The sequence below is a fragment of the Zalophus californianus genome, chromosome 1, assembly GCF_009762305.2.
Source record: "Zalophus californianus isolate mZalCal1 chromosome 1, mZalCal1.pri.v2, whole genome shotgun sequence".
NCBI lineage: Eukaryota > Metazoa > Chordata > Mammalia > Carnivora > Otariidae > Zalophus > Zalophus californianus.
Window position 1 is genome coordinate 156,927,827 of NC_045595.1, and position 24,811 is coordinate 156,952,637.

At 45.1% G+C, this 24,811-nt stretch overlaps 1 protein-coding gene across 1 annotated transcript; it reads right to left on the reverse strand.

Annotated features, from left to right (window-relative positions):
- Positions 1–2,987: 2,987 nt before the first annotated feature.
- TIGIT (T cell immunoreceptor with Ig and ITIM domains) lies at positions 2,988–16,990 on the reverse strand. The gene is made up of 4 exons (XM_027582766.2): positions 16,810–16,990; positions 15,462–15,791; positions 13,317–13,423; positions 2,988–5,353 (listed from the first exon to the last, which is right to left on the reverse strand). The coding sequence occupies exons 1-4, from the start codon at positions 16,871–16,873 to the stop codon at positions 5,120–5,122; spliced, it is 735 nt and encodes a 244-aa protein (XP_027438567.1). The 5' UTR covers positions 16,874–16,990; the 3' UTR covers positions 2,988–5,119.
- Positions 16,991–24,811: the final 7,821 nt, after the last annotated feature.

Below are 24,811 nucleotides of genomic sequence, written 5' to 3' on the forward strand. Positions count from 1 at the left end.
CCTATATTTCACTCAACATTGTGCAGTTTGTGAAGGGAATGAAGAAAACTACTTTAACCCCAGTAAGCCTTGAAATCTAACAACTAAGAATGAAGATTCCTATAAGATCAAGAGCTAGGTTGTTCCATTCAGACTGTCAGTGCCACGGAAGTTCATAAACTAACAGAAAGATATACAGGCAGGGTATGTCAGAGAAGGGTCCAAGGAATAAGCAGTTGAGTTTGGGGACTCCCAAGGACTTGCAGACCTTGTGTTGGAGGAGGTGAGTGTGGACGGACATTCCCACCAGGGTGAGGAACACAGATGCCTAGGCAGGGGCTTGGGATGGGGAGAGTCTTAAGGAGAACTCTGGGCTGAAAGGTGACCTCTATGAATTTAAATGTTGACTTATTGCAACTCAGTTACTGAACCCGTAAGTTCTCCTGATACTCTAGGAAGTAGAAGAAAATAAAGAAAAAGCAAACATTTCACGATGCACTGTTTGCCTGTGTTTGATTTTTGTGAACCCGAACAGCATCTTGATGGATTATTTAATAATTTAAAATAATTTTATATGTCGGATGATGCTTTGCTGCTCATAAAGTAAGGGGGACTGCCTGCTTTGGCCTTTGTCGTTCTGAGGAGACCATCCCTATAGTGTGCAAAGTGAAGACAACTCTCCTCTGCTACCACTTTCCTACTATTTCAACTACCACAAAATCTTCTACTATTCCACCCTCCTGGAGCAAATGAATCATCTATGAGTTAAACTTCCATGTCTTCAGATCAGCTTAATTGTAAACACAAATATGAAGACTGAAGGCAACAGCAATGCCCTGTTTAAAAAAGTCATCAATATCCAGGATATGTTTGACTGCTTAAAAATTTATCTCACTTAAAACAAAATTTTAAAATACAGAGAACTTGCAGACCCCAAGGATACACCTGCAATTCTTAGCATTCCTTCCATCCCAGTCTTTAAGAGTTTGGTAATTCCAGATGCCTGGGTTACTCCCAACAAGGTTTGATGCCCCCTCGGGGACTTCTGTGGCATCAGCAGCAGCGCCAGGCACAATAATGAGAACATTAATTCTGCATTTTAGAGCTTACAAAGACTCAACCACATTTTCTTAATCTTCCCAAGAACCTTAAGAAGTAGATATTATTATAACCATTTTACAAATGAGGAAACATTTATAATGAGGAACAGGAGGTTAAGTGACTTATCCGATGTCATAAAAATAAATAGCAGCACTTAGCACTTAACCAAGTATCTTCTCCGTCCACAACACATCCTAGCTACTTCTCTCTTGATCTCTGCAAAATCAATCAGACTTTTAGCACCAGAGGAAGTATTCTTCACATGGAGTCAGAATGACTGTAGTCCAGGGCAAATCCTCTTGCATAACACCTACAAGTTGCAAACCTTTTGACAACTATGACCTTGTTTACATGAACTGGATCCCTTAGCTACCTTAGATACCTTTTGGGAAGAGTCTGAAACAAATTCACAGCCTGCTTTTGGCCTCATGCTTTGTTTTGATCAAAGGAAGAATACAGGAAAAAAAAAAAAAAAAGGAAGGACACAGGAGAATAGAAGATCGAGTCCCGCATCGGGCTCCCTGCTCAGCAGGGAGTCTGCTTCTCCCTCTGACCCTCTTCCCTCTCATGCTATCGCTCATTCTCTCTCTCAAATAAAGAAATAAAATCTTTAAAAAAAAAAAGGTGAATAGAAGAGGACTTCCACGTTTATTCCTGGTGGTAGCCCTTATAAATGCACAGCATCTGTAGACCCATCCAATGGCTTGTAAACATACCTCTTCTTCTATGTTTTCTCCATATGCAAGGGAATTACTAGAATTGTGATGTCTAATATACTAGTCATGTCATTATTTACATTTAATTAAAATGAAATGAAATTTAAAATTCAGTTCCTTAGTCACAGTAGCCCCATTTCAAAGGCTCAATAGCCACATGTGACTAGTGGCTGCCATATTGAATGACACAAATACAAAACATTTCTATCATCACAGAAAGTTCTATTGGATAGTTTTGTCCTAGATTCTACCTTCTGCAAAAAAAAAAAAAAAAAAAAAATTCCATCAAACATCAAAGTACCTAATTCTGCTTTCCTGAAAGTCCAGGCTCTTGCACACATTAAACTCCTCTGGGCCTCTTGGTAGGTGTACCTTGGAGTGGATGTAGAAGTTTACTAGTTACAGTCATGAAGCAGGACTGGGAAGAACCAGAAGATGGAACAAAACTCACACCCCACAGCTGGCAGCCACAGCCATGCTGCTGAGTCCCTCCTCTTTGTGGGTACAGTGTGCCCACCAGAATGCTGCCATGTGTATGCAGCACGCATAACCACCCTGCCTGTCCAGCTCAGCACTGATGGCATCTGTATGAACCTGAATGTGTGATGATGCATCTCCTAGGGCTCGCAGGTGAGAAGGAACGAGTGGTGAAATAAAATTGCACAGGAAAACCCTGTCTACTCATGAAGATCATCTATCTCAAAGCTCCATGACTCAGGATTTCTCATATTTGTTCAGGGTAATTCTCTGGATTATAGATCAGACTCTATATGCTCAGGCTTAGAATGTGGAGTAATAAAGGGTGGGGAATCAATACATTTATTCCTCCCCAAACTCTCATTCATTAATTCATTTATTCTCTCCTTCTCCTATCATGAAATCCAGGAGGGGATCCAAGAGAGTTTAGGATCACTCCCTGTGTGCACTTAATAATCTCCCACCTCCATCTCCCCTGTAATCCTTTCCTATAGCCTCCTCAAACCCTATCATGAATCAGAGAAAAAGAGAAAGACCACCAGTCAGAGATAGACACCCCTCCCTGGTGCCAGCTTGGCTTGGGTTTAAGGTCTAATGATGCATGGTCCAAGAAAAATGTAATGGGAGCCACATATGCAATTTTAGATTTTTTCCAGTAGCCATATTAAGAAAGTAAAAAGGAATTAATTTTAATAACATTTTATTGAACCCAATATATCCCAAATACCATTATTTCAACATGTAATCAATATTTTTAAATTATTAACGTGATAGTTTATATTCTTATTATTCTCAATAAACCTTCAAAATCTGGGGTGTGTGTTACACATGTAGCACACTACCTCTCAGTTCAGACTAACCACGTCTCGCACACTAGATGGCTATCCATGGAGAATGGCTGGACAGGACGTGTCTCCAGGAACCTGGCTTTTAGGGGACTGTCTCTTCTGGTTCTCCATGGAAAAGCCAGTTTGGTGAATTCCACTTTAAAATTTATTTTCTAATTCATTCTCATTTTAGTAACCTGACTAAACCCATTTATCACATCTATGGGTCCTTTTGTACTTTTATCACCATCCAAATGGTATTTGTAGATATTTCCTGTTACTATAATCATGTTAAATAACACTGTAACTCTCAGTCTAGCCTTGACCCAATAGACATCTCCTCCCAATCAAACTGCCATTCCCTTTTTGTCATTACATTTTAGTTCATCTCCAATCCATGAATTGTGTTCTACTCGCAAGCAGTTTGCACTAGTTCTGCAAGAAGAGTGTGGTGAACTGCTGTGGTACCTAATAGCACTTTAAACGTGTCCATCTGTCTTCCAGAGGACTCAGCGCTTGGGACAGATTTCAGCTCATCGCTCCTAACCACATACCTATTGGTAGAGAAGTGAGAAAAATCAAAATCAAAATCCAAGGAGTAGGAGTTGAAATGTCTTCTTGCTCAGCCTGCCTAATTCTTAGGGAGCAGGGCAGTGCTTGATTCCAGCCATTGGCAAACAACAGCCTTGCTTCACATTCTTCCTCGGTTCCTCTGCCCAGGAAAGAAAACCTGTCACCTGTGAGCCCAGCCCCCTCCTCACTCCTATAGGAGAGGTGGTGGTGGGATAAAGACCTGAATGCCAGTTAAATGGAAACCAGTGCTTAGATGCCACCCAAACCCCAGCACGAAGAGCTCAGGGGATGGATTTGAGGGTTCAGAGCAGCTAAGGAGAGGGCATTCATCTTTAAACACTTGATCACCCTCTTCCCCGCCCCACACCCCTGGAAGAGTCCCTATTTTAAATCCAGGTATTCCTTTTGGTGGGACACAGATTCTTTCCTCACTGGCTCAATGGTGGATTGATAGAGAAAAGGTGGGTCCTGTCCTGGCCAGGGGCTAGGATGCAGCTCCCACAGAGGATGCCACACTCCTGCGCACGTCCCCGGCGGGCATCTGGAAGGCCTCGGATCCCCTGCAGCCAGCCATCCCCAGACTCCGAGCACACTCAACAGAAGGAGACTTGAATTATCTGCCCAAGGAATAAAATCCAAAGGCCTGTTGGCTCCCTTGGTGCCGGGATCTTCCATGTGGGAATTTCAGCAGTTCTGGTCAGTTTCTCGGTCCTCCCTAGACAAAATTCCCAACCTCACCACCCTAGCCTCCCTGTTCCCTCCATCCTCCCAGGCCACTTCACCCCAGACAAGCCTATCCTGACTACTTCAGCCTGCACCAGCATCTCTTCCCAAAGGCCTAGGTCTCGTATCCCTGTCTTCTTACTACCTTTAATGGAAATGGCATTACCCCACTTAAGTGTAAGGTCTAAAAGGGCTCAGATCCGAAAGCACAATTTTAGTCATGCTCGAATCTCCCCCATGGAAGCCGGTACCATGCCTTGTTCATAAAATGCCTTGAATGTGTGAATGTTGATGAAAATGACCGTGAGAAATGAGATGAGTCATACCATCATCATCATCGTCATCATCATCATCATCATCATCATCCACAAAACTCTGCCCGTGCCCAGACCACCAAAGCCCCACCCAGTGCTACGAGGGGGAAGGCATTTCTCGGAGCCCCAGGGTCTGCTCAACTGCTAGATTCAAAACCAAGTCATTTTTTTTTTTTTAACTGTGCATTCAGAATCAAGATACAAGCTGCTCCCTCTGGGTCTGCCACAATGGAAGGGAAGGGGAGAGGCAGAGGAAATACGGTGAAGAGAATGACCCTTATTCACTGAACATATTCAACTGAACATATACTTGCATGCACACACGGCGGTGACAAAGACCGCAGACCCTTACACATCCACCTGTAACCGCAGACACAGGAGTGCCTCTCCCAGATGATGCCTCGGGCAGCTAACCCATCTCAGCCAGGAAGCTGAAGCTTCCAAGGCTCCTGTAGCTCAGGACATTGAAGTAGTCATGTGGCTCGGCATAGTCCTCTCCCCTTTGCTCTGTGTAGAAGCCCACGGGTGCCGTCTCTGCCTGCCTGCCACTTCCAGCCGATGACAGAGCTTGGGGGTTCCATTCCTCCTGTTCGCGTGCCAGCATCCTGAGGCCACTTTCCGCACAATGGACTCTGAGAGATTTCTTGTAAAAACAAACAAACTACTAAGTGAGGATGTGGGGATGTTATTCAGAAGTTACTCCCCAACATTATACATAGTTACAATGATCTCTCTCTCTTCCTTTCTTACACACACACACACACGCTCACACACACACACACACACACACACACACACGCTAGGTTGTGTTCTTACCAACACCAGTTCCCTAACCCTTAATTGCTCAACCTCATCACAGCTAGATTTCAGGACTAAGCACCCCAGTGAACCTACACTCGCTCCACATGCAAGGAGCCCTGCACCCCATTACTATTCACTACTCACTAAGCCCAGGGAAGCAGCTTTCTGCCTCAGCTCTCTTGCTCTCTTTACTGCATCTGGCACTGTTGACTTCTGCCTTTTTGCCGTGTTCTCCTTCTCCTTCCCTGGCCTCCATGGCATCACTCTCTCTTGGTTCTCCTCTCCCTGTGAACCCCCACCTTCCCCTTTAGCCAGGCCTGTTTATTTCCTGCCGCCACGTGATCTCCCCAAATAAAGGGGTTCCCCAGAGCTCTTCCCTCTGTGTCCTCATACTCAACACTCTGAGTCACTTCATCTATATGTCCCTCTTATGAGCACCCTCTGCCCCCTGAAGATTCCCAGATCTCTACCCAAACTAGCCCTACAAACTTCTGCCCCAAGCTCCAGACCTAGGCCATCACAGCAAGCCCAGACTCACCGTGTCTCAAATGAGAGCATCATGTTTCCTCCGCCACAAACTGTTCCTGCCCCTGTATTCTCTGTCCTCGTTCGTGGCACAAGCTGACCAGAAACCTGAAGCCCAGTGTTAAATTCTGATCAGCCATAAAACCCCGTCCAGTTTCATTCCTCAAATACTCCAGTTTTACTCTCTCTAAAATCACTTCCCTCTTCTCTGTTCCTACCCCCATGTCTTATCTCCCCCCGTGCTTCTACATCTGCCTGCCTCTGGACGCCCTCTTTCTTCTGCTCTGACTTCCACATGGCCACCAGCACAGCGACAGTTTGGAACTGGGAGGTGGATCGTGCCACGCTTCTGCCTCAAACCCTGTGACAGCTCCCCTTGTCTACCGAAGAGTGCTTCATCTCCTATAGGAGCCACAGGTGGATGTCAAGGGGTTTGTAAAACCCCGCAAGTCAGTCCATAATTTCGCTACATTCCCTGCAGGAGACTGTGTGTGATGTCTCCCAAAATGCATTTTGTGATTTGGTCGCATTCACCTTTCCAGCTGCATCCCCTGCAGTGCTTCTCCACCCAACACCCCAACTTCTGGTATAGAGCCTGGGTGCCAGAGAGACACCATTTATTGCGAAGCTGCTGTGAGCACGCACTGGCCAGCTCCTTTATGTAATCTCGGCAACAACCTCATTGAAGCTTCTACTTTTGAATGAGCTAATAGGCACCGACAGGTGAAGGCCCTTGCCCTGGACCCAGTTCTGACACGGGGCCAGGCCAGGCTCTTTCTCCTCAGCCAGACCGCCCCTCATCTTACAGCTTCCTGAATGCCGTGCACTGATTCCCGCCTCCCCTATTCTGTTTGTGCTACTCCCACTGTCCGTTCTTTGTAGTTCCCCAAAAAGTTGTTTCCTCTTTCCTCCAGACTCAGCTCCATAGCACATTGTCCAAGAAGCCTTCTCTGACCCTTCTGGGAGAGCGGCATTCTCCCTGGATCCTAGAACATGTTTCTGGATGTTCTCTGTTGTAACACGCAGTGCTGTCCAGAACTCAATATTACCCCTCTCGCCTCTTCAGGCCCCAAACTGTGAGCTCCCTGAGGGAAGCATCTCTGCCGTGTTCCTCTTTATAACCTCACAGCCCACAAGAGACTTACAGTATGTGTCTTAGGACTGAAATGTGTGTGTACTCACACATGTGTGCACACACACATGCACATGCACACGTTCTTCCTCAGCCCCATACCTCAAAGAACAGGGATTTTCCAAACCCAGGTAGGGACGCATGGTCAGATATCTATGATTGCTCTTATGGGAAAATAGGACAGATAGCAAAATTTGTTTGGGAAAATAAAGGGTATGGAGTCAGCCATTAGCCCCATAGGAGAGCATCGCAGGTGAAGGTTGTGCTAAGCCAAGGAAATCAAAGACCTGTAGGCACAAGCAGGATGGCCGAAGAAATGCCAAATGACACCCACTGCAAAGGTGACACCCTCTCTGTCTTACTGGAGACTGCTCTAAACATGTCACTTACCCCCACCATAGGTCTGGAGGACAGAATCCCAAAAAGCCACACACAGGCCTGGAGAATCACAACAAACACAAACCAAATCTCATTCTTCCCACCCTCTGTGGCTTCCCAGGATAGGAAACGGACATCATCACTGGCTAGTGTCCAGCTCAGCAGTGCACGAATATAGGCTAACAGGACGGGTGGGTGGGCTGCATGCATGTACATCATGAACAAATATCAAAACTTAGGGCTGGTGCCACCCTGCAGGCCCTGAGGAACTGGGCCCAGAGAGAGGCCATGGTCTCAAAAACACACACACAGGAGTCAGGTGGTCTGTCCCCACTCACTGTTTTGTTCATTCCTTTTCAATAGCAATGGCTGCTCTCCCTTCCCATAGGTATGAAGGAAAAGCATGGTCATCATGCATCATGCTGATGCTGGACTTGAAAAAAGTACTACATCCCTTGATGTGACCCAATCCATTTAATAAATATAAATATCCAATTCCTTCTCAAAGAACTGATTGTGACCTTTGATGCTGGTATGTTCTTGCTTCCATTCCTAGATGGGCCACCCTTGCCCTGGGATCTTAAAACCATTTTGGTTTCCAAGGTGTTCTGGGAAATGTAAACATGTCTGAGATGGGTCTCTCAGCTGTTCGATTTTCATTTCATCCCGCATAGGGGACTCTGTGATTGTCAGTATAAAACACAAGCCTGGGGCTGAATTGTCCTAAAGGACCAAAGGGAGCTACAGAGATTGCAGCTGGGCCCTAGGAGGACAAACATTGCCCCCTGGGAGAATGTGAGGAGGAGGGACAGTTGGCTGTCATTGACATGGAGCTGGACACACCCATCTCTCCTTTCCCTCACAGAAGGTCCCCCTAGGGGAACTGCTTAACAAACATCCATTCGTTTAGTTGTAATCAATCCATGCAGTATCAACATTTTTGAGTACCAAGTATTATGAAGTGCTTCAGTAAATAAAATTTATGATAATTACAAGAACTTCACAACCAATACTTATTACTGCATGCCAGGAAAAATGCTAAGTGCCTTACATGAATTATTTGACTTGAGTTTCCCCACAACCCTGTGAATGCAGCATCACAATTATTGGCATTTTATAGACCCTACCACAGCAAGTCAAGTGGTAGAGCCAGGATCCAAAACTAGGTCTGTCTGATTCCCAAGTCCATGCTCCTAAATAATGCGATCAACAGGCTCTCCAGGTCTGTGGGGAATGCTGTAGGTACCCTGCTCAGATCCTCCCTACCTGACCAGTGCTCCCATTCCCCAGACACTGGGACTATGGGCTCTGGGTGGCTCACAGCTGCCCCTTCCCCAGAGAATTGCTCTTGGGCGCTCTCTGGTGAGCAGCCAGTGGTCAGTAATGACTGAGGTGAGTATTCAAAAAGCCAGCTCCCTGCCTCAAGGTACAACGAACTGCATACAATTCTTACTGCAGCCAAGTCTCCAGCTGAGACCACATCAAGTTGAGCTTTCTTCCCTCAGCCCTATCCTGCCTCCCTTACTATGCTTCACCTGAGAGTCCATCCCAATAAACTATTCTCACCAGAATTCACATGTCAGGCTCTCTTTCTGGGGACCTGATCTAACACAGTTGCTCCTGGCAGTGGCCCTGTAACACCCTCACTAGGCCCCCAGAAGAGAAGGCTAATACATTGCTGTCAAGAGAGATGCTAACACTGCTTTAGCAAATTATGCAAGAAAAAAATAAAATGCTCAGAAAAGCAAGGCTGCTATAATGGATGTATGTGAAATCATAAGGAATATATATATATATATATATATATATATATATATATATATATATATATATAGGTCTGTATCTTCTGTTTCTATTAATGTTTGATCTTTAACCCTGGTTCCTGACACAATGCTCCTTAAACCCTTATAATTTCCTGAATGATGGGAATGTCTTACACAGGGCTCCTAAATCTCTTGGAATCTCCTGGTGATAGGAGTCTTTTGTTCCAATGAGGTAATGTTGGGTGGGCTCCTGGATGGAGGCTGGTGACCAGAAAGACCAAGCCATGATTCGAAACTTGGAACTTTCAGCCTCACCGCACCCCCATTCTCCAGAGAGAGGAGAGGGGCTGGGAAATGAGTTCATAATCAATCATGCTTACATGATGAAGTCTCCAGAAACATCCCCCAAGTATGGGGTCCAAAGAGCTTCCAGATTGCTGAAAACATCCACATGCCAGGAGAGTAACACACCCCAACTCTCCAGGGACCAGAAGCTCCTGCGCTTGAGACCCTTCTTGACCTCACCCTGTGTATCTCCTTCATCTGGCTATTCATCTGTATCCTTTATCATCTTCTGTATTATGTAATAAGCCAGTAAATGTAAGTAAGTGTTCCTCTGAGTTCTGTGAGCTGTCAGCAACTTATCAAGTCCAAGGAGGGGGTTGTAGGAACTTCAGTGTAGAGCCGGTCAGTCAGAAGTACAGGTGACAATCTGGGACTTGCAGCTGGTGTCTGAAGGGAGGGCAGTCTTGTAGGACTGAGCCCTTAATTTGTGGGTTCTGATGTTAATTCCAAGCAGATAGTGTCAGAACTGAATTGATTGTAGGACACCCAGATGGTGTAGAAGAATTGGTCAGTGTGGGAATAAACCCACCCATCTGGTGTTTAGAAGTGTTCTGTGCAGTGTTAAGAGTAGAGAAGAGGAAAAAACAGAGTTTTCCCCAATATAACCTACTAAATCAGGGACTGGCAAACTAAGGCCCATGGCTCAAATCTGGCCCACCACAGATTTTTGTACTGCCCGGGAGCTAAAAATGATTTTTATATTTTTAAGTGGTTGAAAACAAATTCAAAAGAAGAATAATATTTCATGACACATGAAAATTATATGAAATTCAAATTTCAGTGTTTATAAATAAAAGTGTGTTGGAACACAGCCATACTCGTCCATTTGCATATTGTCTCTGGTGCTTTCATACTACAGTGGCAGAGTTGAATTGTTGCAACAGAGACCGCATAGCCCACAAAGCCTCAAAGATTTACTACCTGGCCCTTTACAGAGAAACTTGGCCAATCCCTGTACTACATAATTTTGAAAATCCAATAGCTGATTATGGTTCTAGGGAAGATCCAGAGGACACTCTTTCACAAAGGTGGAAAGGAATGTGCTAGTGAAGAGAGCACCAGCTTCATTAGGAGGCTTAGTGGCATCTCTCCTCTGCATGCTGGGGCTGAATGCTTTTATAGAACTGGGTCCCTGGTAGCAACACAGATGAGGAGACCCCAAAATAATATAGGGGCAGATGGCGGAGCTTAAGAAACAAAGTGGATGTAATTACTGCAATGGCAGCCAGGGAAGCCTGACCCACAGGGATATGAAGATGGCTAATAAAGCAGTGTTCCAAAAAGAAATATAGATGGACAGCCAACAGGGGCATTACTTATATACGTAATCAAGAGATCAAGAATACACGAGAGAAGGCTGAGGCCAGCATCCCCTGCAAAGTCAAGATCTCTTGCCCAGTTTCCGGGTCTGTGAGCTGCACTGGGGTGGATACCATCTCTGTTCACCCCTCAACTGCACTCTCCATCCAGCCTTCTGTTTCCTTCCATCCCGATTGTCTCCTGAGGAGACTGAATTATAGGTACTGCATCAGGGGGCTCCCTTGCCCTCGGGCTTGAGTTTGGGTTCGGCCAATGCAGAGCAACGGGGGGGGGGGGGGCGGTGAGGAATGGAGGGAAGGAGAGTACATTCTCTCTGCCAGGGAGGGCGTTGGACTGGCTGTAGCCTTCCCTCAAAGATTCCAGTACTTCTCAAGGTGGTCCCCTGCACAAATCTCTCCTTCCAGGTTCTAGTAATCCCCCTCTCCTTTCCCCTAAAGATGAGGGGTGACACCAACACGCTGCTACACTTCCCCTAAAGGTTTCCTTATGTGTTGCCCAGTTCTTCGTAAATGTCTCTTTTAAACTGTCCTCAACCTACCCACCTTGAGAGCACTATGCATTCCCTGCCATATCTAATTATGTTACTGTGCAGTTGCTGAAGATCAAAGAGAAAGAAAATTTTTAAAGAACCATAAGAAAAAGCCATATCTGCAAAGGAGCAAAAATAAGACTCACATAATTTCTCAACAGAAATATAAGAAGCCAGAGACGATGGAAAAATGTTCTCCATGTGCTGAAAGAAAACACTTGCCAACATAGAAGTATAGACCCAGCAAAACAGATACATCACTTTTAAGTTAAGGAAAAATAAAGATATTTTCAGGCAAACAAAAACCAGGATAATTCATCGCCTGCACAAGAGGAAATACTAAATAATATTCTTCAAACAGAAGGAAAATGATCCTACTTACAAGATAGGACATGCAGGAAGATGTGGAGAGCACAGAAAGGATAAATCGAAGTGAATATTGACTCTCAATACTAATTTCTTTCAGGGTTTAAAAGAAATTTAAAACTAAAATACATGGGGATAATAGCAATAAGTTGGGAAGGAAGGTAAAAAAAGTTAATGTGTCCTAAGATTCTTGCATAATCCAAGAAATGATAAAAGCACTAATTTATGCTAGACTTTAATAAGTCAGGGGTCTATTTTGTAATCTCCAGTGTAACCACTATAAGAATAGCCAAAAATGCCTCATTACCAAAGAGATCTTTTTTATAATAATAAGTACTTAATTCAAAAGACAGCAAGAAAGAATAGGGGGAAAACAGGCAAAACAAACATGAAGAAAATAAGGTGGTGGCTACAAACCCACTTATATCAGTGATAACAGCAGCATGTACATGGTCCAGAGGAAGCAAAGTCAGGGATGAAGAGGTGGGTTGTTAATTGAGCGGAACCCGAGTTGGGGGGAAAGTGAATCGGGAACTAGGGAGCAGGGTCTAAGATGAGGTGGAAAATAACATTGGCAATCCCAATCTCGCCTTCCCCAAAATGTTTGGTGACTGGAATTAAAGTGACCCGGGATAGCTTAAAAAAGTCCAAAAGGGCAGACAAAACAAATGGTGGAAATTCTTTCGCTAATCGGTAGCTACCAGTTAACAGCACAAGCACGTTAATATTTTTTTCACTGTTTACAAAGCTTTCACATGCAATGTGCCACCTGTTCATCGCAACTCTGTGATAGAGAGCAAGCAGAATCACGGGCATCCCCACTTTCTATCTGAGGAAATGGAGGCCAGGGAGTTTCAACGTCTTCCCTGTAATCACACTCAGTGCTGACCTTATGGTCAGCACTACATCATCCACTTGCCCATCTAGCACGCTTTCAGCTGCGTGACCTCTTAAGCCAGAGGGACAGAGGATTTACAGCCTACTGATCTTGCCATGTACCTTTTACTCCTAAATTTGGGGAGTGTTTATTTCTCATCCTACAGAAGTGCTGGGTAGCCCAGCAATACGGAAAGGTTATTAAAATCAAATAAGCTCACATGCACAACTCCCTAGCACAGAGTGGATGCCCCAGATGCATCAAACTCACAATAGATAAACTCTCCAGGGAGTGGCTTCAGGGGCAGGCAGGAGCTGGGAACTGTAGGTGATAGCAAGATGGGAAGCATACAGGTCCAGGCTTTCTGGGTGGGGTTCCCAGACCAGGAAGGGGACAGAAGAAGAGCGTAAACAACTTGACCGAAAGGCAGAGCAAGGGCCATCGAAAAGCATGAAGAAAAGAGGGCGGGACCACATCTTGGTCTTTCTCTGGCTAGGACAGGGACATGAAAGGATGGCACGGGCTGGGGGGGGGGTGCCCATGACTGAACTGTGCAGCCAGAGTCATTACCTTTCTGGTCAGTGTGACCACCATGATGACTGCCACACAGATGACTGCCAGCACGGTGGCCATGGCTCCCAGCAGTGGGATCTGGAATGCAGCGCTGTGCTCAGCCACTGGAAGGATGAAAAAAATGAAAATGAGGGGGTGAAAGCCAGAAGCAAAAGGCAACCATCACACAGCGAAGCCTCCATGTCAGGGCCCAGAGGTGGGGGCTGGCCAGGCCTTTCTCGAAGTTCTGGGGTCGTTAAGCCCGGCTCTTTGGCCAACAGAGCATCTGCCTGGCCCGTCGTGAAATCAGCTGCTGACCTCTCGAGCACCTCACACATTTGACCCCAGAGCAGACCACTGTTAACACTCCCTTCCTCTAGTCGATAAAATCGCTTTCTATAATAATCATGAAATGAAACAATGACATCCAGAGCAAAAAAAAAAACAAAAAACAAAAAACAAAAAAAAAAAAACCCCAGAGAGTGAACATTTTCTTTTATTAAATTTCATATTTATAATCATACCAGGAAAAAAGTTTAATTAAAAATTAAAATAAAATTAATATTAAAGTACTAAAAACAGGGCAAAAAGCATATAACCTTTCGCCATAAGCCTATCACATTATTCCAGCTGGGGGATTCTGGCAGGGGAGTGAGGTTCTAGAGCTTTATCCTTTACGTTTTCTCAGCACCTGGCACATAGCAGGTGCTTAATAAATATTCGTGATATGAACCAAAGCATGAAAAAGTGAACTTCTATTAAGATGTAAAATGTAAGGAGGAGGAGCCAAAAGGGGGTTATGAAGAGAAGTGGGATAGCTGATCCAAGGAGAGTGGGAAAGAAACAGGACAGGTGCCCAGATGTGAGCTATGCCGCAGGTGGAAGGGTTTCCAGGCTGCCGTGTCCCATCCCCGCCTCCTTTCCAGGAGCTCAGGCGGATCCCAGGTGTCCAGGGAAGTCTTGAAAGAAGGGGATAGCAGAGGCTGGGCCCTCTTCCCTCTAACTAAGGGTTTACACTGTGGGAAAGATGGCTAAAAGTGCAGTCACTTGGGGCAAGGTAGTGCTCACAGTACCCACGGGATACCAGGGGGAGGGAGCCCAAGCTTCCAGAATGAGTTCCTTCTGCCCGGCAGACTCAGCCTCTTGCTTTGGCCGCAGGTGGGGAAAGAGGGCAGATGGGGAGCAAAGTGGTCATGGAGAACACAGCTTCACGAGGCAGAAGGGCTACGGCGGGCTGTCCATAGAACCAGAAAGGATACGGGCTCCTACCTGCGTGCGGCATTGACCTTTGTCCCAGCCAGCCAAGAAGTACCATTTTAAAAAGAAACTTGCGAGTAGCCTTATATCTTCTCAGCCTCCGCCCCCATCAGATAGTTACGTGGGAGGGGCTGGCATTCATAGCTAACACTTCCTTAGTCCCAGGCCCTGTTTAAGGGCATTTTCTTGCAGTAAGGAATTCAATACTGTGGTAGCACCTCGTAAGGTTACATTTATTTTCATTTCACAGATGAGAGAAGAGATACACAGAGAAGCTAAGTGATTCTGTCTGAAGTCAACAGCAGCACCAGGATTTGGGACCCAGTCTGGCTGGTGTCAGAGCCTGAGCTCATAAGCAGTCTGCTATACTGTCTCTCAGATGCAATCATCTTTTCCCACCTTCCAGGGAACCGCTTTAAGTTGTTCAGGTGGATAATGAATGTGAGAGCATTCTGGAAACTATGAAGTACCAAACAAATGTAAATTGCTGTACGTTTTCACTTAACACACACTGTGTTTTAATCCTTTATAAAACTTAGAAGCTAATCCAATTTGCATGATTGATGCTAAACTAATAAATGAGAACATTTCCCAAATGACCTTAATGACTATTCTTCCCAACAAACGCACATAAGATGCACTTCTTACCCCAAACAGTGGTTCTCAGTTCTGGCTGCACATTTGAATCACCAGGCTTTTAGAACCTATTACCTCCCAGGTTTGCCCCTGGAGATTCTGATTAAGCTGGTCTGCAAAGGGGTACCGGCGTCAGTATCATTAAAGCTCCCTGGTGATTTGAACGTGAGCCGAGATTGAGAGGCCCTGCTCCGGCAGAGTGTTTGGCAGGAACACATTTCCTATTCTGGAGGATGAAGTTCATCAGCCACCCTGCCCCAGAGGGCATACCTGAGCTGTGTAGGACCTCCAGAAAGAATGTCCCTCTGTAAATCCCATCAGGGTAGGTGTGATAGGTGCAGAAGTATTCCCCTGTGTCATTCCTGGTCAGCGACTGCAAGGTGAGGCCCAGGTTGGGCCCCGGGGCCACGCGCTCCCTGAAGGCTGGGTAGATGTGCCACCCCAAGTTAGCATGATGAACGGCCAGAAGTTGGTCCTGCTGCTCCCAGTTGACCTGAGTCACTTTGGCAGTGGTGGAGGAGAGGTGACATTGCAAGGTGACAGAGCCACCTTCCTCTGCAGAAACGTTCCCCATTGTTACTATCCTGCCTGACACAGCTCCTAGGGAAGGGGAGAAAGCATGCATGAGTCCTGGGGCAACAGCTGTCCTTAAAACTTCCCACCAAAATCCCAAAGGGCTTTGAGGCCACAGTTGGTTTCTGGAATGACAGACTCTCCTGTCCATCCCGTCACTCCCCACAGAGACTATAATTGCTACACGGCAGAGCCCATCACCCACTCAGGATATTCTGCTGTAATCTAGCTTCATGACGAGCTCGCTGATTATTTCCATGTACTTATTTTCTCTCCCTACCTAGAATATAAGCCCTGTCAGCCACCACTTCCGTTATACTTTAGCTTCCAGCAGCCAGTTCTGTGCTGGGCACATTATCCTTTGAAATGAAACCTGGTGGTTTGGTTGGCTGCCATTTGGGGTTGCCTAGAAAAACTTTCAGGAAAGCCACAAAATCCAAAGGAAAGGAGGGTTGAAGAGAAACTGTTTCTCCCACACAAAACCACCCTCCTCAGCACTGACCACCCCAGCACTGTGGGCACAGCTCCACCTTCAAATGATTCAAAAAACAACATAAAAAATAAGTTAGACTATAGTTTCTCAGCATCTGTGTGCTTCCTCAGAAACATTTGTCTGTGGTTCTTAATACAGAAGAAAACAGATCTAGTGTAAATTCAATCTATAACGGTAGACTCTCTGGAGTCTGTGAAGAAGACATTTTTGATCCACAGAAAACATACAATGCCTTTCTAGAAGTTTCCTCAAGGACAGAAGACAGAACGATGGAGCAGGACTGAACTTCTATAAGGGAACTGAGCATCCCGCCTCCTTGTCCCTTTCTTTCCCCTTTTTCCTTTCTTGGGTTGGCCAGTCAGGCACCCCAACCCCAGGGACTTCATCCGCCAAAACAGAACTGCACCTCCTACCCAGGGGCTGCCTTTTCTCACACGAGGGGACACAGGACTATGAAAACCATGCGTTTCCTTCCCTCACTCCCACTTCCACTCCCAGCCTCCCTTTCCTGCTCCTCTTCCTCCAATCCCACGCTGGATTGTCAGGCCTTACCTGAGACTGGGAGGGGAGCCTGCCTCAGGCCCTGGGCCCAGATCAGGAGGAGATACCACCACATGCTTCTGCCCAACGGGGGGCCCACAGGAAGCAGCCTAGGCCTCTCCTGCCACCAAAACTGGCAGGCTGCAGCTAGCAGGCCAAAACCGAGCCTATGAGGAGAGAGGGTCTTGGAAGAACTGAGCTCAGCAAAAACCAATGTCAGAGACAGAAAAAAAGCTCTCAACAAGTACACAAACTGCATAGGGTGAGCCACAAGAAAGACCGTGAAGGAAACACACTAAAAAATAAACAAAAATGTGGTTAAAAGCACATTGGTCTTTGGGTTACTATTAGTCAATCTACTGTTTTTAAGTTCTGTCTTAATGTGCCTGTTTTGTATCAGCCTTTGTCTCAGGAGCTCAAGGTCTCCGTCTATCTGTGTCATGCTCAAGATTCTGAAGAACTGGTTACTGATGGAGTTCACTGGGCTCCCCCTGGCTTCATCCAACTAAGGAATGTGCACCCATAAGAGAAACCTACGTCTGCACACTTACAGACCAGGACCTGTGCTTGAAATCTAATGAACCATGAACAAGAGGCAGTTACTTCAGAGACAAGATGTAGGCAGGACAAAAAGTCTTGGACAACAGGGCAAGTTGCCTTTGAATGAGGTTCCTCTTCTTGAATCGGATTTCTTCAGTCTCGTGTATCTGGACTGAGACTTTGTTGAACCTTGGCTTAGTTTCTCTAACCCAGTAGAATCAGAGGAGACCAGAGGAGTGAGTTTTCTTGTGACTAGTGACACCCATGAAAACCAGCAATGCAGAGAAGGGTGAGCCCCAGTTATCTGACCCTGGAAAGGGGTTGGTTGATGCTTGTCTGGAGTCCCTAGCTCCTGATCAAGTCCTACTGTTGACCCATCCTTCTTCCTGCCCGCCCTCTGTCTGTTCCTGCATTTATTTGAAAGTCCTGAGGGCCTACGAAACACCAGACTCAGCACCAGGCTCTGGGGAGACAAGGGTGAATAATCATGGACGCTGCCTTCAGACAGTCCAAGCTTGCTCTCTGGTGAATCCACACTCTGGGGAAAGGAGGTGGAGGGTCTCTCTTCACCTGCCTCTAGGGCTTGCCTCTGCTACCCTGGGCATGTTTCATGGTGTACGTCCCAAAAATCTTCTCCTCTACCAGGGGAACATCTAAAGCCTGCTGTTCTGCCCCTCCATTCCAGGCAAGCACCCTGAGCCTTCCACACTGTCCAGGCCCCTAGCCTCCCCCTCCCCCCTGCAGGATGCTCCATCTCACACCAGTTTCTTCTCCTCCCTGGGTTCTGCTCATTCCTAGCTGGACATCATGACCCGTGCAGCCCCCACAGCCCACCTCCAGCCTCTTAGACAACATACACCTCATCGACCTCTCTCTGCCCTAATTCAACCTGTCCCTCAAGGCTCACATCAAGACACATCTCCTCCACCTCCTTCCAGTAGTCACAGGGCCCGCAGCTGGAGAAGTTGTAATCCCTAATGTGTGTCCCAGGGAGGGTGCACAGCTGGAACGGGCAGAGTGTTTCCAAAAACTGGCTGTCGAGGCAGAGGAGCCGGGGGTGGGGGAGCTGGGAGCAGCTAGTGGAAATAGAGCACAAATAGGGGGCACTGGGGTTTGGGCTATAACAAATTTCCATAGTTCGTACAGGTGGGTGAAAGCCATACAGGCAGGACCTGCCTTATATAATGAGAAATCCCAAGAAACTTAAACTAAGTTTAAAAAAAATGGTTAAAGGATTTCTCTATTTGTTTCCAAGTAATCAGTCTAAAGAGGAACACGGTCAAATCTGTTTTGACCAATGGTGTTTTCCAGAGATATGAGGGTGATGATTAATAGACTGTGGTTAAAAAAAAAAAAAAAAAAAGACACGTAGGTCCAAATTCAGTTTGCTTTGGTGACCTTTAGAAAACTGCTCAATCTCCTTAAGCCTCAGTTTCCTCCTCTGTCAACAAGAACAGTAGTGCCCACTGCCCCCCCCCCCGCCCCACCTTGTAAGCTTATGAGGATTCAGGGAATGAATTTGTTTGGTAAGCTGTTTAGCACAGCACTTGGCACATAGGAAGGGTTCAATACATTAGTGATAGTATTGATAATAATATTAATTAAAGAAGAAAGAGGAAAATGGGAGGAGACTATCCCTGAGCCTTTGGAGCCAGTTGTCAGTCCCCACAGCACAGCCCCTGCAGCACAGTGTGAACCTCTGTGGTCATTCAGGTGCTAACTCACATCTCCGATCGGAAAGTTCTAAAAGGAGTCACCACATTTTTTCTCCCCTGACTTTGACAGTTGTGGGCTGGACAAGCTTGGTCAGCCCTGAGGCAGTTGTACAGGTGCTGGGAAAGGGACTCCATTTGCATCTAAAGGGGGAAGAAGTGCTGGCCCAGAATGTAGAGCACTCCCCAGACGCCCTAAGTCCTCTCACAGCCCAGCCTTCCCCTCGCCCTGCAAGCCCACTGCCGCCGGCCCACCTGCTCCAGCTAGAAGCCTGTGGCCTGGCAGGATCACAGCACTGGGCGAAGGGGGCTGACCGTGGACCCGCTTCCCACAAGGCCCGCAACTTGTACCCAGGAAACACGACCTGGGGCACAGAACAATTTCTCAGCGGTGCCCTTGAGCTTCAGCCTCTCCAAAGTCTTCCCTCGGCTCAGAAGTGGTGGGGAGCTCCAGGGACATCACAGGTTTCCTCTCCCTCCTCTTCCCTGCCTCTAATCAAGAGCAACATCCTGCAGCTGCAGAAGAGGGGACTTTTGTAGCCGAGTGCTCCCACTCTCTACCTTACAGACCAGCACCTCCTGGTGGTAGGCGGTGTTGGGGGAGGGGAAGGAGACCCCTGCTTCCTGCAGGTGCACAGAGGGCTGGCAGAGCAGGGAAACAGGAAGCAGGGGAAAGATGGGGCATGGACATTCAGGGCACCCGGAAGAGTCTACCCCCCTCCACCATTTGCCATAGCAAAACCACCTCACAGCAGAGCTCTCTGAACAGTGGAGTGGTTGTTTCAGAGCCCTTGTGGAGAGAGCTGCCTCAGAATATCAAAAATTCAACATGAAAGGAATGTCTATGACCTCAGGATTTTTTTTTTTTTTTTTTAAGATTTTATTTATTTATTTGAGAGAGAGAATGAGATAGAGAGAGAGAGAGCATGAGGGGGGGAGGGTCAGAGGGAGAAGCAGACTCCCCGCTGAGCAGGGAGCCCGACGCGGGACTCGATCCCGGGACTCCAGGATCATGACCTGAGCCGAAAGCAGTCGCTCAACCGACTGAGCCACCCAGGCGCCCTGACCTCAGGATTTTTAATAAGTCTGTGAGCCCCAGGGCTTGTTGGCTGAAACTGGCTCAGGACAGATGCAAAGGAGGAGACTTGGGGGGTGGGATTGCTGACTGTTAGTCTAAACTCTCTCAGGTGAGGTGACTCTGAAGACCTCCCCCACAGGGGCTGCCAAAGAGTTCAGTGGCCTGTGGGAAATTTCCTTTGCATTCTCAGCTGTGAAAATAAGACAGAGATCCCCCCCCCCACACACACACACACCCCAGGAGAGGTTGGAATGCAGAGTCAGAAGAAAGATCTTTGGGAAGAAGCAGCTGATCTCTCCTCAGCTTGGGCCTCCCCAGCATCTATTCACCGGCCACCCACCCACCCACTGGCTTCACTCCCCTCTTGTCCCTTCTCCAATCCACCCCCAGGCCCCATCTGTCTTGAGAAAGGTATCCTCTGCCCCTGGAGCCTTACTTCCTACTTCCTGCTACCTGGAGCCCTCAGCATCCCCGACGACAAGGATGGGGAATAGAAGTACAAGAAGACACAGCATTCAGAAAAGCTCCTAACCATCAAGAGCTCTCCCTCCCCAACTGAAAAGAATGCCAGGCCTGAATGCTTTCACAGGGGGACTACAACAAGCTTCTAGAGAGCAGATCATTTCACTGTTACTTAAAACATACAGACATACAACACAAGAGAAAAACTTCCAAATTAGTTTTATGAAGTGAATTTCAAATTGATATGCAAATGATTAAGGCTGCACACAATAAAAGAAAATCAGATCCTAATCTTTTATAAATATTGAAGGAAAAATTCTAAATAAAAATTGTCACACAGATGCCAATAGCATATTAAGCAAAATACACAGGACCAGGTACAATCTATTCCACGATTGCAAGGATCATCCAATACCAAAAATTCATTCACATTAAGTACTATAGTTACATAGAAACAGCAAATGGTCATTTCCTTTGACGCTGAAAAGAAAATTCAATCCTGTGACTGATTAAAAAAAACACCAGTCAGCAAAATAAAAATCGATAAATTCTTTAATGTAATTACACACACACACACACACACACACACACACACACACACCAGCCCCAAAGCCAACATCCTTTTTGATGGGAAGACACTAGAGGTATTCCCACTAAAGTCAGGAATAAGACAAGATACTTACTATTGCTGCAACTAGTTAACCACTTATCAGAAGTATTAGCCAGGGGCACCTGGGTGGCTCAGTCAGTTAAGCATCTGCCTTCGGCTCAGGTCATGATCCCAGGGTCCTAGGACTGAGTCCCGCATCAAACTCTCTGCTTAGCAGGGAGTCTACTTCTCCCTCTGCCTGCCAATCTCCCTGCTTATGCTTGCGCACTCTCTCTCTCTCTGACAAATAAAATAAATCTTTAAAAAAAAGTATTAGCCAATTTGAATAAGAGGAGCAATTAGAGGCATAAGAATTAGAAATAAGGATATAAAACTAGAGTTATCCATGTTAAATTGGCAAAATATAAAATCAATATAAATAAGCAAATAGTCTTCCTATATATAATCATCAACCAGTTAAAAAGATATTTGGAAAAGAACCCTCATTCACAATAGCAGCAAAAAGAAAGAAAGGAAGAACGGAAAGATACTGAGTAATAAATTTAACAAGAAATGTGCAAAAGCCACACACACATCTTTCCTAAATGAATCGGCTATTCAAGCATACTTTTAAATTAAACCGTACAAATACTAAAAGAAAACATGGGTGAATTCCTTTAAAACCTGGAAGTGAAAGCAACCTTTTTAACTGTGACTCAAAATCTAGAATCAGTAAATACAGTTTGGTGAGGAATTTGACTACATAATTTTTTTTAAAAGGCTTTTGCATTAAAAAAAAAACCATAAAGGTGAAAAGACAAATGACAGAGTAGGAATAAATATTTGGAAATTATTTCACAGCCAAATGATTCATCTCCTTAACATAAAGAGTTCCCAGAAATCAAAAAAGAAAAAGACCAACAACCCTGAACATGCCAAAATACACGAACCGATGGTTTATAGAAAAAGAAATACAAATGTCCTTTAAACATATGGAAAATGCCTCAACTCCAGTTGTAAAAGGAAAGATGTGCATTAAATCTACACTGTGAGGGACACCTGGGTGGCTCAGTCAGTGCTCCCGACTCTTGATTTCGGCTCAGGTCATGATCTCAGGGTCCTGAGATCAAGCCCCTCATGGGGCTCTGTGCTCAGAGGGGAGTCTGCTTGAGATTCTCTCTCTCCTTCTCCCTCTGACCCTCACTCCGTGTGTGCCCCCTGCCACTCTCTCTCAAAATAAAAATAAAATAAAACAAAATACACTTCCCCTACCAGGTTGGGTGAAGTCAAAATTGTAACAATCCACTTTACTAGTGAGGCTGTGGAGAAGCGAGTACTGCCATAGAATGTTGTTGGGAATAGGAAATGATATCATTCATTTGGAGGAGAATTCATCAGTATCTCTGAAGGTCACAGCTGTGTTTACCCTTTGACCCAGGAATCCCACTTCTGGAAATCTAATCTAATGATATAACTTCGCAAATATGAACTGCTATACGCACAACGTTATTTGCTGAGGCATTATGTGTACTCGCAAAGAAATACGAAATGGCTCAAATGTCCACAAGAGTCTAGTTGAATAATCTATGACACCCAATCCCTTACTGCCTAAACTCTGGCATCTTCATGTGATGCACAACTAGGCAACCGTGAAAAGAATGAGAGTAATCTCCATGTATTAATATGGAGTGATCGGGGCGCCTGGGTGGCTCAGATGGTTGAGCGTCTGCCTTCGGCTCGGGTCATGATCCCGGGGTCCTGGGATCGAGTGCCACATCAGGCTCCCTGCTCCTTGGGAGCCTGCTTCTCCCTCTGCCTCTCTTTCTCTCTCTCTCTCTGTCTCTCATGAATGAATAAAATCTTTAAAAAAAAAAAAAATATGGAGTGATCTCCAGACTTGTGAAACGAAAAGGTGTGGTCCAGAAAGTGTGTATAATATGCGACCCTCATGGGAAAGAGTAAAGGGGAATAAGAATATGAACACAATTTTGCCTATGTTTGTAATAAGAAACACTATAAGAATTAATCAGAATTTCATTTTTTAAATCAGTTAACAGATGGCAGAAGAGGAGGTAGGGAAGGAGGGGCCTGGGATGGAAGAGAAACTTCTTTGGGTGTAGCTTTTAACTTCTAGGGTGCAAATGTTTTACATATCTAAAAATACATATTATATAAAAATAAAAACAAAAGGCCACCCCTAAAATTGAAGGACAAAAGAGAAAAAATTAACCTCATTGCATTAAAAATTAATAGCGGAACCACACAGAGAACATAGTTAACTGAGTTTAAAACTTAGTATTTTGTATTGCCTTGGTGGGATATAGTCTAGGATAAACAGATATATTCTGGCCATTCAGTTTTCTTATTATTTTGAAAAAGCAACATAACAAGTAAGTAATTATATTAATGTTGCTAGAAACCAAACTTTTCAGCATATACATAATAGAAGTATAAATTCAAATAATTAAATAAAGCTCTGTAATGTTAAAATCGAATTTAAACTGTCAATACAATTGATTTTAAATCAATACATGATTTATATATACACATAATATATGAATACATATATTTTTGAATGAATTCTGGAATCAATGTATATAATATAGTCTTTTAAATCATATATTTAGCCAAATATACATATTCTTTTAAATCATCTCCGGCAAGCCAAGGAGAGAAGCCTCAGACGAAACCAAACCTTCGCCCACCTTGACCTTGGACTTCTGGTCTCCAGAGCCATTAGAAAATAAATTTCTGTTGTTCAAGCCACCTAGTCGTGGTATCTGGGGGTGTTATACGAGCCCTAGCAAACTAATACAGTGTGATAATGACATTGTGGTTACATAGGAAAATTTTTTAGAGATTTTTACTGAAGTTTTTAAGTGTGAAATGTCACAATGTTTGTGATTTTTAAATCCTTAAAAAATAATTTTAAAAAAGGTACACAACGTTGACTGTAAAGTACAGGTGATAGGAATATGGGTATTAAGTATTATCTTTCTACTTCTCTATAAATTCAAAATTCGTAGTAAAAAGTCAAAATTGAAGGACAGGAAACATTCAGGTACAACTGGCAGAAGGTAGCTAGGACACCAGGCAGGACGCATAGGCAGGATGGGGAAGCCCAAGGACAAAGAGCCATGCTGGGGAGGGAGCGAGGGCAGGCCCCTTATAAGGAGGCCCCCACCTATTTCAGGATTGCACTCTGGGGCCTCTGTCTTTTAACCCACCTGAACATGATGTAGGGTGATTAAAATTCAAGTACAAATTGCACCAGAGGAATTGCCAATAGGAAGGCTGGGAGAAAAGAACAATTAAAAATTTTGAATTTGGTTTGGCTGCAACACATTCCTAATCTCAGTAGCTTACATTAACCACCAAACATTTAAGTATAAATACCATTTAGCACAATAATAATTATGCATAAAACTGAAAAATACAGTTGGAAATATATAATTAATTTAAAATGTCATAATAACTAAAGGAGTTTTTCAGTATTTAGCCAAATTCCTCATATTGGATAAGCAGTTCCTAGTCTGAGCTAAGGCTGCCTGATTCTCTGTCATAACAAATCTAGCAGCCCTAACATATTTCTTCATGTCAATCAATCAACAAATATTGAGCACTTACTTTGCA

Bases quoted from the DNA above. Each gene is read 5' to 3' on its own strand.
- TIGIT (XM_027582766.2), bottom strand. From the start codon at position 16,873: ATGTGGTGGTATCTCCTCCTGATCTGGGCCCAGGGCCTGAGGCAGGCT. The intron at 15,792-16,809 runs GTAAGGCCTGAC...CCCCTTCCCTAG, and splicing joins GGCTCCCCTCCCAGTCTCAG to GAGCTGTGTCAGGCAGGATA. The intron at 13,424-15,461 runs GTATGCCCTCTG...TCATCCTTCCAG, and splicing joins GGAGGTCCTACACAGCTCAG to TGGCTGAGCACAGCGCTGCA.